The sequence below is a fragment of the Pipistrellus hanaki genome (assembly GCF_964339955.1).
Source record: "Pipistrellus hanaki genome assembly, chromosome: 3".
Lineage (NCBI taxonomy): Eukaryota > Metazoa > Chordata > Mammalia > Chiroptera > Vespertilionidae > Pipistrellus > Pipistrellus hanaki.
The window spans coordinates 35,252,902-35,266,460 of NC_140505.1; the positions used below are offsets into that span (position 1 = coordinate 35,252,902).

Here is a 13,559-nt window from a genome sequence, read left to right on the forward strand (position 1 = left end):
TGAGCATCAATAGCAGAATAAATCAAACAGAAGATTTTTCTCTATTGCATTTTTTCCCATTTCATTCATGACTTCTTTAGCTCTAGAATTTAGTTCTTTTTTATGATTTCTGCTACTTAAAGTTCTCATTTTTTTTTTTTTTTTGTATGTGATTGTTTTTCCTGATTTCAGTGAATTGCCTTTCTGTATTTTCTTGTAACTCATTGAGTTTCCTCCTAACAGCTGTTTTTGATTCTTTATTGGGTGAACCTTAGATCTGTGTGTTTGGGTTTGGTTTCGGGGTGAGTGTGGTGATCCTTGGTGATGCCATGTTTCCTTGATCTTTCATGATCCTTGGAGTTTGCATTGCAGTTTTCACCTCTGAAGTAGCAGTCGCTTCCTCCAAACTTTATTAACTGCCTTCAGGAGAGAGTCACCCCCATCAGTCCTGCTAGAGATTCTGAAGCCTTCTCGCCCTTGTAGGAATACGCCTACTCCATGCTCTGCTTCCTCTTGGGGCAGACTTCTTAAGCTCGGTACGTTTTCTCTCAATCTTACAGTGCACCTGGCGGGCCAACGATGGCCTCTCTTTCTCCCTCCCTCTCCCCGCCCCCTCTCTTCCTTTCTTTTTTTCTTTCTCCCATGGAATGCCCATTTTGCTTTCAGTTGGTTTCACTTAATTATTTTTCATTTAAAATTTTATTAATTATTTTTCATTTAAATTTTATTTAATATTTTCTGTGATTGGAGGTTCTTCCAATTGAGAAAGACTGTTATGACTCGGAGCCCTCTCAACCCAGGGGCATCTGCCTGCACTCCCGGGCCCTGGGGGAGGGAGGAGCGGTGGCCACTTCCCTTTCCAAGCCCCTGAGTATCCTGCTTCTCTGTCCGCTCAGCCAGGCCACTCCTGTGAAGACTTCCATCGCCCTCACCTACAGATTCCATTAAGTTTTAGGGAGCCCTTCATTCTGTGTCTTCCTCTTGTTCACTGTAGTTTCATGCTTGTAAGCATTTTTCCTCACAAAAGTGTCTACTCTCTTACTGTGGGTTTCTCAATTTTAATGTATATTTACCAAGCTGTATCGGGAAAGAGAAGTCATATAGCTGATGGATTTTCTACCAGGAGCACACCATGGGACCAGCAGCTAGATCCGGTGGCCATGCCCTTCAGGCGCTGCTTTCCTCCCGGGAGGACTGCTCTGCTGTCTGCGCAGAGGTCAGTGCGGAGTTGTGTGCCTTCATGTGAATCCAGTCACGGAGTAGGCAGTTTGTCTGACTCCTCTCCCTGGCTTGGGTGGTGAGGCACATCCAAGCTGCTATGTGTAGTTGTTCATTTGTTCTTGCCGTATTTCCCACAGTATTACACCGTTTACTAGACCATTTTACTGTTGGTGGGCGTTTGGGTAGTATGTTGTTCTGTGCTGTGTGAACGTGCTGATCGGGATCATCTTATCATGTCTCTCTGGTGCAGCTATGCCCACGCTTCTGTGGAGCCTGTGCCTGCAGCGGAGTTGCTGGGTCACTGGGTAAACACAGGCTCAGCTCTCATCACCACTGCCAACGGTCTTCCACCAGGGTCGCAGGAGATAATCTTTTAAATTATAAACTTTACCATGCCCCTTCCCAGGCTTACTCAATACCCCTCAATCACCGCCATCACGCACAGCTGAAATCCAGAGTCCCTAGTGAGCTGGGCTCTTCCCCAGTCCTCGTGGCTTCCGGCTCTGGCTCCAGCTCCCAGGTCAGACCAGCCTCTCCTCCCCTGCCAGCCCCTGCCCCTGGCCCCGGCTCCTGATTCTCCCAGCGGGCCCTGTTGCTGGGGTAACACTCTCCTTCGGGTCACAGGACACCTTCTTCCCCATGCCTGTCTTACCTTTCAATGTATTTGTCTCCCCAATCAGACAGCAGCCTTTTAGAATAGGGACCGTTGTCCTGTGTACTGTATATTCATGTCTCTGGCACTTAGCGTGATGCCTGACCCACCATCGGTGCTCAGATAACACTGAGTGGGCGAGTGAACGAATAACCTCTCAGCTAGCCTGGGATTGCTGAACTCTGGCAGGTAATAGTCACATAATCTTGGTGGCTGGCCAATCCCTCCTTGCTTTACAAACACTTCACATCTGGCTTGGGTCTTCAAAGTTGTAAAGAGAAGGTCTTAAAAGCACAGCCCCTGCTCTGTGGCGGACAGTGGGCAGTAACAGGACTTCCACAGTGAACCTGGCCATCTGCTGTGAGAGCCGGCGAGAGCGGCCGTGTTTTCTGCCACCTGGCGTCTGTGTTTTTCTCCTGGTTGACCACAGTGTGTGTTGGGGGAACGTATGTGGATTTTGGATTAAGCCTTGACATTTTTTTTAAATTTAATTTTTGAATTTATCTTCATTGTTGAACATATTATAGATGTTCCTCTTTTTTCCTTCCATGGACCCCCTCCACGCCCCCTTCAAACTCCCCTCACCACCCCCCGCCCCCAGCCCCAGCCATTCCATTTAATAGCTGTGCTGTTTTAAAGAACTCCGGAGCCTTGGTTTCCCGTGTGTGAAACGGCACAATAACGCCTGCCTTTCGGGGCTGCTGAGGATTGAAGAGAATGGGTCAGTTCCCAGAACCCACTGACAGCCCCATACAACTCGTTTTCTTCCTCTCTCCTGGGGAAATGGGAGAGATGAACAAACTGGGCTCAAACCAGTTTCCACTTGGTCCGTATGTGTCTGCGCCATCCTGTCTGCCTGAGAGATCTGGGCGGGCGGGGTTCATTCACAGCTCCCCCTGCCCTAGAGACTGGGGGTTGGCCTTGCAGCCTTGCTGGAGAGCAGGGCAGAGGTCAAGGGTCATGTGGGGAGGAAAGGGACCGGCAACTTCAGAGCTTTCTCTCACCCACAGGGAGGCACGGATCTGAGAAGTCTCTCCTTTCCTTTTTTTTTTTTTTTTTTTTTTTTTTTAATATATTTTATTGATATTTTACAGAGAGGAAGGGAGAGAGAGAGTTAGAAACATCGATGAGAGAGAAACATCAATCAGCTGCCTCCTGCACACCCCCAACTGGGGATGTGCCCGCAACCAAGGTACATGCTCTTGACCGGAATCGAACCTGGGAACCTTCAGCCCGCAGACCGACGCTCTATCCACTGAGCCAAACCGGTTAGGGCTCTCCTTTCCTTCTTGGGAGATGTAGCCCTCCTGGGCAAGACTGGTCTTTCCAAAGCCTGGCGAGCCAGGGACCAGCTCCGTGGAGAATGGTCTCTACTCCAAGATGGGGCCGAGATAAATTCCTTAACTCAAAAGTAACTGACATCATTGCTGTATTAAAACAATGCGCAGTTTGCATGGGTTTTGAAGGGCCATGTCCTCTGGGCCGCTGAGGGTCCTCTTCTCCCGCTGGAAAGGCTCTGGGGGAGCGGACCCGCCTCCCTCCTCCCGCTGTTCACAGGGGGCTGCGCATCAGGACCAGGTGCAGCTGTAAGGGTCTCAGCTAGGAGTCTGCCTGACCCTTAATGATGGGGTGGTTTGTGAAGCATGGTCCTCTGGGGGGAGGGGGAGGAGTGTTCTATTTTCTTTTGGCGGGAACTCCTGAGATAGTAACAGACTAAATACCAGCTCTTTATTATGATTGAAAGCACACTATAAGCTAAAAAAAAAAAAGTCTGATAATGAAAACCAAAGCCAGTGTCCTGTTGCTTTCAAATAAGTCTGAAAAAGTGTCCAACCTGAATGCAGTAGCATCTATTCTCTGATAATCACAAGGGATTTTTTTATTTTATTTTAACAGGGATTTTGCTCTCCCAGGAGTGGACTGTGTGTTGGCTTTTAAGTGCTGTTTAAGAGCTTTTTTAAGAGCCACGTATAAACCAACCTGTGCTATCTAGTGATGTTTAGGGTCCTGGGATCCAGCCCCAAACCCTAGAGAGAAGCTGAGGATCATCTCCAGGGCCCCTGCTCTCAGTTAATACATTTAAAGCAGGATCTGGGGGTGGGGGAGAGGATATAGTGTATAAAAGGGTTGGATTCACTTAGTTCAGTGATGCCAGTTCCCCTCGAAACCGATTTGACGCCCACACAACATCTTTTTCTAGAAGTTTTGGCACCAAAGCATTCTGACTGCTGTCAGCAAACAGTGACCAGCTGTGTTTAGTACTCACAGGGACGTGAGTAAATGGATTCACTAACGTGTTTAAAGCATATTCAATAACACTCTCTTAATTTCTTCTCCTACTCGCCTCTTCCAATTCAGTTTTCACTAATCTCGCAGCTCTTTTTATTGAGTTTTACGCGGGGATAATTAGAAAAGCACAAAAAGATTTGGGTGCTTTGGGGACAGGTAATTAATCAAAAAACCCACCAGGCTTATTTTGTGTTCTGGTTCTGGTGTGTTTTTCTTTAAGTTTCCTTTTAAAAAATGTTTTAAAATGTGCGCGCGCGCGCGTGTGTGTGTGTGTGTGTGTGTGTGTGCGCGCGTATGTGTGTGTTGGGGTGATTCTTTGCTGGCACTAATGGAGGTTGCATTCCTCCTGCCTACCTGACATTCTCCAGGTAACAACTTTTTTGCTGTTTAATAATATTTTTGGCAAAAGGAAATTCCGAAGGTAAATCTGTTATTGCTTCCAAAAGAATTGAGCCCTATGCCGAAACCGGTTTGGCTCAGTGGATAGAGCATCGGCCTGTGGACTCAAGGGTCCCAGGTTCGATTCTGGTCAGGGGCATGTACCTTGGTTGCGGGCACATCCCCAGTAGGAGGTGTGCAGGAGGCAGCTGGCCGATGATTCTCTCTCATTGATGTTTCTCTCTGTCCCTTTCCCTTCCTCTCTGTAAAAAATCACTAAAATATATATAAACTAAATAAAATAAAAAAAGAATTGGGCCCTGACTTGGAGAGCCCCCTGGAAATGGAGTTTGGATTAGTTCATGTTCCTGGGCCAGTGGCAGGGGGGGGGAGTGGGTGAGGGGCATTGGAGCGGCCAGTGCGGCCCCTGTGCTGGTGGTCTCTGAGCGCTCAGGGTTCCTGTGATAGTGCAGGTAGTGTCCCAGGACAGCTGGTGGTTGGACTTTACCTCGTCCTCACTGAATTCCATCCACTGCGGGTCCCCCAGGGTTCCATGCTGTGGGCACCGAGAAGGGGAATGCCTGCAGGGCTGCACGGACCTCCCTGCTCACTGGAGTGCGCTCTAGTGTCCTCAGGCCCCGCTCACACAGTCTTTTTGCTGACTCACTCGTTCTGTCCCCAGTCCCTGGGGGAGGCCCGTGGTTGCTCTCCTGGGGACCTGGGCCCCAGTGGAGCCAGGCCCACCACACCTTCCATCTCCTGCCACCTGCCCTGCCCTTGCCTCACTTGGCCTGGACAAGTCAGCCTGAGGTCAGCAGTGGATTGGCTTTGACCTCTGACCCCTTGGCTCTCTGTCCTGTGCTCCCGCTGGGAGACTTGTTCCTCCAAAGCTGTGAAATACTATATTGAGGTAGGGGGCCTGGGCCCAGGCCTAGCTAGGAGCTTCACCTGCATTTATAGCTATTTTATTATCACTTTGGGGTAGGCCTGACTTCTAAGATGGTTATCTAAGAGTTGTTTAAACAGGTATATGTTCTCTTCTTTCTAAAATATTTAGCTAGCAAGCTACCTAGCAGGGAATGAATGGTTCAATGTGATATTTTGTAATTATTATCCTGTGATGCTTCTAGCTTAAATTTAAGTGGTGTGCCCAAACTCCTTATTTCTCACCCAAGTAAACAAAAAACAGTTAAATAAAAGCCATTTTAAAGTGATATAACCTTAAAATGTTCCTGAAAAACAAAACCTTTTAAATAATATATTATGCCCGGCCGGCATGGCTCAGTGGTTCAGCATCGACCTATAACTAGGAAGTTGTAGTTTCATTCCTGGTCAGGGCCCATGCCCGGGTTATGGCTTGAATCCCCCAGTGAGGGGTGTGCAGGAAGCAGCCAATCAGTGATTTCTTTCATCAATGTTTCTGTCACTCTCTCTCTCTTCCTCTCTGAAGCCAATAAAAATCTTCCTATATAATAAAAGGCTAATATGCAAATTGTCCCCTAGGGAGTTTGACCAACTGTGAGTTCAACCTCTCACTATGACATGCCAGGTCTAGGGACCTTACCCGTGCACGAATTTCGTGCACCAGGCCTCTAGTATATAAATAATACACTAAGATAGTCATTACCTTTCCCTCCATTGCTTTCTGTCTGAGTTGTCACCAAGAGAGAAAAAAATTACCATGTGGGGGCACACAAGGTAGAACGGGAGTTACCGCCTTCAACCAAACCCGATGGCCCTTCCGATGCCCATCAGAATGGACTGCGGTTTTTGACAACATGCAGATCCTCAGCTCTCTCCCCTTTGACTGGGGTCTTGTTCCAAACAGAAAAAAAAATATATATATATTTTGAACAACTGCCAGCAAGTCAGTTAAAAGCTGCACTCTCCTCTAGCGGGCTTGCAAAAATACCTTTAAAGGCAAGTAGTTTGCTGCATTTCTTAGCAGCCAGCCTCGGAAGCCTCTGCGTGGTCAGACAGGCCCTGGGTGGGTGCTGGAAGCTGGTGAGGCCCAAATCCTGGTCCTAGTCCTTGTCCCTCGGAGGGCCCTGCACCCTCCATCATACTGGGACTGCTCTCCCTGTCTGCTGCCTCCTCCCGGGACCCCAGGCAGCGGTTACAGGCAGGTCTGTCTGCTGTTTCACTGCCTGCTGGGTTCCAGACAGTGAATGAGTGTAAGGGAGGCCACCGCAAGTCTGCGTCAGAAATACTTTGGAACTACTTGGATGCTTGGGGAAATGCTGAATAAAAGATACGTGTCTGCTCTTGGTTATGGACTGTGAAGTATGTTGAACTCAGATAAGAATAGAAACCAGTAATAATAATTACAGACGGAGTGGCCTACAGATTGCCTTCCTCCCATGACCTCATTTAATTTTTTTTAGATTAACTTTCTTTGAGGTGCAAGAAAATTCACCCATGAAGTGCACAGGTTAGTGATTTTTGACAAAAGGACATTTCCATCTTCCTATCCCCACTGATCTGGGTCTGTCCCTAGAGGTTAGTTTTGCAGGTTCTAGATGTCCTTTCGTCTCTGTAAGGGGCTTCCTCTGCCCCTGCTCCCAGGGAGGCTGGGCCAGGGCAGGGGATAACTGGCCCCGGGAGAGTCCTTCTCTCCCTCTCCCTCTCCCTCTCCCTCTCCCTCTCCCTCTCCCTCTCCCTCTCCCTCTCCCTCTCCCTCTCCCGCTCCCTCTCCCTCTTTCTGCTTTCTGAACAAGGGACCCTGCATTTCTCTCTAAACTGTTTCTCAAACCACGAGCTTAGGAGTGGGGGTTGAACCTTCTCGTCAGCTAGCAGCTCCGTGCATGCAGTAGGCACTCAATACCTGCTACAGTAAAGCAAGTGGATCTTCCTCTCAGTCCAAATTCCCAAAGAGACCATGCAGGCCTTCAGTCTGGAATTTCTCAATTTCTCTTAGTCACAAAAAAATACAAGTTCAAATACTGCTCAGGGTATAAGTCTCCAGGAATCAGGCTCTGCTCCCATTTCCTTCAGACGCCCACTCACCTCGGCAAGGTGGAGGGAGAGGGAGAGGGGGAGGGGGAGGGGGAGGGAGAGGGGGAGGGGGAGGGGAAGGGGGAGGGGGAGGGGGAGGTGGAAGGGGAGGGGGAGGGGGAGGGGGAGGGGGAGGGGGAGGGGGAGGGAGGCAGAGAGAAAATCATTGATTGGCTATCTCCTATATATCCCTACTGGGGATCAAGCCCACAACCCAAGCCAAACCAGCTAGGGCTATTGTCATTTACATTTTGTCATTTTACCATGATTTATTATATTAAATTCTTAGTATTGAGCTTATCATTCATATTTATAATTGTACAATGTCCATTTTAAATTTAAATGCAAACATAGGAGTATTTGACTCATGTGGAATCACAGAAATGATATTCCATAACTTGTGCATGCATGTCTTTTATTCTTAACAGAACTGGGAACTCTGCTCAGAACACTCTCAACTGTACCTCACCTCTTGATATATGTACATTCTACCAACACTGCCCGCCCTCAGCTCCTGACGATGGAGCAAAGCCTGGAAGGAAGAGAAACACGAGGTACTCTGAGCCCCCTTGCCCTCTGTGTCACCCTCCTCGCTGTGTGTGGCCGTCTGGTCCACAGGAAGATGGGGTAGGCTTTGTGGTTGAACTGCGTTCCGAGCAAGTTCTGCTTGGAGTGGAAAGTGTGGCCCCTCGGGCGGACCCAGTCATAGATGTGAGACGTTACCTCGTCCTCACTGAATCCCATCCACTGCGGGTCCCCCGGGGTTCCATGCTGTGGGCACCGAGAAGGGGAATGCCTGCAGGGCTGCACGGACCTCCCTGCTCACTGGAGTGTGCTCCAGTGTCCTCAGGCCCCGCTCACACAGTACAGTCGTTAGGAGTTCCAGCACGGTGGCCGCTCTAGACTGAGGATTCCCCAGCCCACTGCCCCGGTGTGTGTGTGGTGCTCAGTAAGTACCCTGTGTGTGTTTGGTGCTCAGTAAGTACCCGAGATGCCTTCTCGAGGAAGATGCCAATGGAACCTGGTGTGGGCAGTGGCCCAAGCCAACTGCCTGTTGCCCTCTGGCTGCTGGAAGTTGTTCCTGCCAGAGTGTTGGGCGGGAGGGAACCAGGAGTGTCCCCCTCCTAGAGCTGAGGGCCCAGCTTTGCAGGGCAGGAAGGAGGGGTGAAGGCAGACACACCTGTGGAAGCCACCTCACCTCTGTCTCAGAGCCCCGTCCGTAAAACGGGAAGAAGCTAGGCAGTGAGGAGGTCTCGGGGTTGTTAGCTTGAAAATATAAGTGAAACATACGGCCTGGGCCAGGCACACAGTAAATGCTCTCAATCGTGGCGGCCAGCGTTATTTATATTTCCCCCTCTGAGCCCCAGGTGGCCAGCAGGTAGTCTTGTTCCCGAAGCCTCACCCACAGGGCAGGCAGGCGCTTCATGACGACGATGACTCTTGCACCTCTTCTCTGGGCCTCAGACCTGCTGCCAGGCCCCCGTGCTGTCTCCACAGCATTCCGCCCGGACTGGTGTTCCAGCCCAGTGCTTCCTGCACCTCCTGCCGGGAGCCCTGGGAGCCGGGGAGCTGGCTGCACCTCCACCCCCGGCTGTGCCCGGTATTTGGAGCCGCGGCCCTGGCAGGCCTGGCCAGGTCACCATCCTCCGTTTCATAGAACCCTTTCCTGACTCAGGGTTTGGGAATTTTCCTGCTGGTCGTCTCCAGAGAGGGCCTGGGGGCTGGCCATCTCCCTTGTTGGTCACTGTGCTTTTAAAACAACAACACAATTACCGTTAAAGTGGTGCAGCAGTAAGATTTCTTCCTTGAGAAATTTCTGGCATGGCCCCAGAGTAACACCCCACAGGATGGGCGCCGAGGCAGCGTGCGAGGACCCGGTGTGGCCGGAGACCCTGCGGGCCGTTTGTGTGCAGGGTCCCATGCAGGGGGAGTGCAGGGAGAGATGGGCATGCAGCCCTCACTTCTTGATTTCAACTCCAGCCATTTCACCCGAGCTGCTTGGTTAATGTAAGGAAGGTGTTTGCCATGAACATTTCCGGGGCATTCAGCGGGGTGGGCTGGGCAGGAAGCGCTTGTCATTGCTATAGAGCAACCAGCCAGCTGGAGAATGCAAGTGTCTCAGCGCCCACAGGATGCCCAAGCCCTCCCCGTCCATCCCCCCCCCCCCCCCGGCCGTCCCCGTCCCCCCACCTCCGGCCCCTCCGAGGGGCGAGTGACGTGACCTTGGAGCGCTTCATGCTCGCAGGCCAAACTCCAGTTTAAAGTTCAGGGCACTTTGTTTTTTCACCTGTTTCCTACAGTTCCAAGGAACTTCTGAGGAATTAGTGTGTAACTACATCAGACACACGGCGTTTTCTCAGGGGAAAATAACATTACAATAGGAAGGGAGAGCCGAAACCAGTTTGGCTCAGTGGTAGAGCGTCGGTCTGTGGACTGAAAGGTCCTGGGTTTGATTCCGGTCAAGGGCATGTACATTGGTTGCGGGCGGGATGTGCCTGCAAGAGGCAGCTGGCCGATGTTTCTCTCTCATCGACCTTTCTATCTCTCTATCTCTCTCCCTTCCTCTCTGTGAAAAGTCAATAAAAATATATTTTTAAAAAAATAGGAAGGGAGAGAAGTGGCTACTTGACTGAACTGTAAGGTTTCTGTAAAATAAAAATCCTCTTGAGAGCAGCCATGCACGGCATCATCTGTGCTTTTACCGAGATCCATCCACGCTCAGTAATGTCTGCTGTGGCTCCACCGAAACTGGTGCTCAGCTGTGACGGGGGGCCCCTCACAAATTCGGTGGGGACAGGGCTCTGCTGGAGCCGACTTTTACGGAAGATGTTGGACGATGAGAGCTAATTTATACAGCAAGTGGGGAAGGACAGGTAAGAGGGAGCTTCTGGCAGGTCTTCGGGCAGGTGCTTCTGCTCGGGAACAGTCCGTCGTCCAGCCAGTGGTGAGTGCACAGCAGGCTCCTTGGAGGCCTTAACTTCGAGGGACACCAATCCAGTCAAACAGTCTTACCTTGGCAACAGGCAGGAAGCATTGTTAGTGATTTGATGTTTTGTTTTATATATTTTATTGGTTTTTTAACAGAGAGGAAGGGAAAGGGATAGAGAGTTAGAAAAATCAATGAGAGAGAAACATCAATCAGCTGCCTCCTGCACACCCCCTACTGGGTATGTGCCTGCAAACCAAGGTACATGCCCTTGACCAGAATTGAACCTGGGACCCTTGAGTCTGCAAGCCGACTCTCCATCCACTGAGCCAAATTGGGTAGGGTTAGTGGTTTGATGTTTTTTCGCTTGGAGAAAACAGTTTGAAGTGATTACATACAGCTTTTACTAATATTTCTTCGTATCATTAAATTTTAATACAGACAGGATGAATATTTTATGGAGGCACCTTTTTTTAAAGGTTTTCATAGTAGAAGCTGGTGTCCATGTAAATCCTTTTGCAGATTGGTTTAAGAAGAGTTAAATACCAGCACTTTTCTTGTTTGGTTCACTTGGTATGTTTTTGTTTCTAAATGTGGTCTAGGCATATGCAGTCGTTGTCATTTGAAAACTAGCACAATGAACTCTTAAATCCTGCCTTTTACACTCTTACCACCAGGTGGCTTAGATTTTTCCTGCTCGATTTTTTTTTTCTAACAATTATGCGAAGGACTTGTAATCACTTTCAATTTCTGCTTAAGTGATGAAATATGAAACTGTAGGTGGACTGTGTTTCAAGAAGGAAAACTGCTGAGTAAGTGACAGGCATTTCAAGCAGTGCCAGGCCAGATGGACATTTTCATGAGTGTTTTTGTTTTCTTAAATATTGACAATGTTAAACTAGCCAAATTTTGCTGAAGTGAAACTTTTTGAGACTCCGAGCCTGTTCCACCTCTGTGCTGACTCCTGGATGGCCACATTATCCCAGACCAGCTGGGTTGGGCTTTTTGATTCCCAAGTGACCTCCCACTCAATCCTTTATAGGTTGGTAAAGTTGTTTATAGAGATGCTGCTTGAATTCCTTTAGAATCAACTATAAAACCTAAGAGTAAAATTGTTAAATATCAATAGAATGTTAATTAATGTCTCACGTCTTAATGAGGAGGTGCCAGAGGGAAATCGTGCCTGGGGGACGGTGACAGAACAGGGTGGGCAGTGCTGTGGGACAGCACCATATGGCGGTGACTGTCCCCACCCCCATGTTCCCGAAGCTCTCTGAGAATCGTGGGTCTTGTCCGTGAATACAGAGCCCACCAGTTTCTTTGCCAGGGCAGCATTGGCTGCTCAGCTTCTATGCATTCCAGTTTGCCCTTCAATTCTCTAATTTATTAACTTTGACAAGTAACCTCTTGCTTGTACATGATTTTATTCACAATTCCTTTTTCTGATTCAAAGTGAACATGACTGCCTTAATCCTCTAATGGGAATTAATTGCTTGTTTCAGTGCTTAACTCTGATCCTTTCCCAATCCCCACAGGATAAGTTTCTTCCTGAAGGACCTGTGTTTGTTGTTCTAAACACAATCAGAAAGGTAATGATGTTTTTCTTGTGAAAGGAGCCAGAAGTGCAGAATATTAATTTTATTTATTTTTTTATTACATAAGTAACTATTCTCAAACTAATATAAAGGATTCAATTCAACAGATAAAAAGTAGAAAATTATATTTTGGTCATTCTAGTAGGCTAAATTATTTCCTAGAAAAGGAGTTTAATTTTTATTGTTGGGTTTTCATTTATGAAAATAAGCTGTCATCTTCAAGAAGAAAGTTGCTGAACTGATTTTCTGCAGAGTCGCAATTACCATCCTATGGCCCAACCATGATCATTTCTTTTTTCTTTTTTTAAAAATATATTTTATTGATTTTTTACAGAGAGGAAGAGAGAGGGATAGAGAGTTAGAAACATTGATGAGAGAGAATCATACATCAGCTGCCTCTTGCACATCCCCTATTGGGGATGTGCCCGCAACCAAGGTACATGCCCTTGATTGGAATCGAACTTGGGACCCTTCTGTCTACAGACCGACGCTCCATCCACTGAGCCAAACCAGTTTCAGCCCAACCATGATCATTTCTATGTAATATCACCTTACTATGTGTTTTTGGCTCTGAAAAATCATTAAAGCCACAACCAATACTTGATATGGCTTGATTCCCTCTTCCATTTATTATGTATAATATTCCTTTTTGTTTTATTTTTTTAAGGAGCTTTATGAGAAAAATATAAGCTAACACATGTTTTCATATAATTTTGATAAAGGAAGAAGTTGGGGTAGAGAACTGAGGAAGGGACAGGGTTAAGGGGAAGAGGCTATTACTCATTGGGTGTTGCAGCCTGGCCTACAGTCGGCAGTCAATATGTACACTGAATGGCCAGATTATTATGACCACCTGACGTTTGTAGGCAAATTAGCTGTACTCTGCAACCTATGGGATATGGAAGGTGAAGGCCTGTTCGAACACCTTTGCTGTCTGCAGTTACCAAGATAAAATGTCTCCAATTCACACAGGAACACAGGATTGGACAGTTGAGCATTGGAAAAAATTCATGTGGTTCGATAAATCACATTTCCAGTTGCATCATGCAGATGGCAGAGTGAGAATTCGTGGAAACAACATGAAAGCATGCACCCAACATGCATGAGTACAACCCTTCAAGCTGGTGGGGGCAGTGTTATGGTTTGGGGCATGTTTTCCTGGCATGATTTGGGCCCTTTAATTTATGTGGAACAAGGTCTGAAAAGCACAACATACCTAAGTATCATTGCTGATCAAGTTCATCCTATTATGTTGATGGTGTATCCCAATGGAGATGACTTCTTCCAACAAGACAATGGGCCATGCCACGGTGCTCACATTGTGCAGGAGTGGTTTCAAGAACATGAGGGAGACTTTACCTTGCTTAGGTGGCCCGACAAATCACCAGATCTCAATCCAATTGAGCATTTGTGGGACGAAGTTAAAAGAGCCATCAGGCAGCTGGTTCCACAACCGTCCAATCTCATAGAACTGGACAGTGCTATTCATCAGGCATGGTGTCAGATTCCTCGCATCACCTTCAAC

General features: G+C 48.1%; 1 protein-coding gene across 3 annotated transcripts in view; it reads left to right on the top strand.

The window, feature by feature from the left end:
- The window catches only part of GGACT (gamma-glutamylamine cyclotransferase), a 41,865-nt gene that overhangs the window by 15,375 nt on the left and 12,931 nt on the right, over window positions 1–13,559 (top strand). For 2 of the 3 annotated variants that reach the window (XM_084880305.1, XM_084880306.1), the window contains exon 2: window positions 7,942–8,067. In XM_084880305.1, coding sequence (XP_084736431.1) covers window positions 8,034–8,067 — 34 coding nt within the window. In that variant the 5' untranslated portion in view covers window positions 7,942–8,033. Of the gene's footprint in view, window positions 1–7,867; window positions 8,068–13,559 lie in introns of all 3 variants that reach the window. The other variant, XM_084880307.1, reaches the window with a different exon arrangement.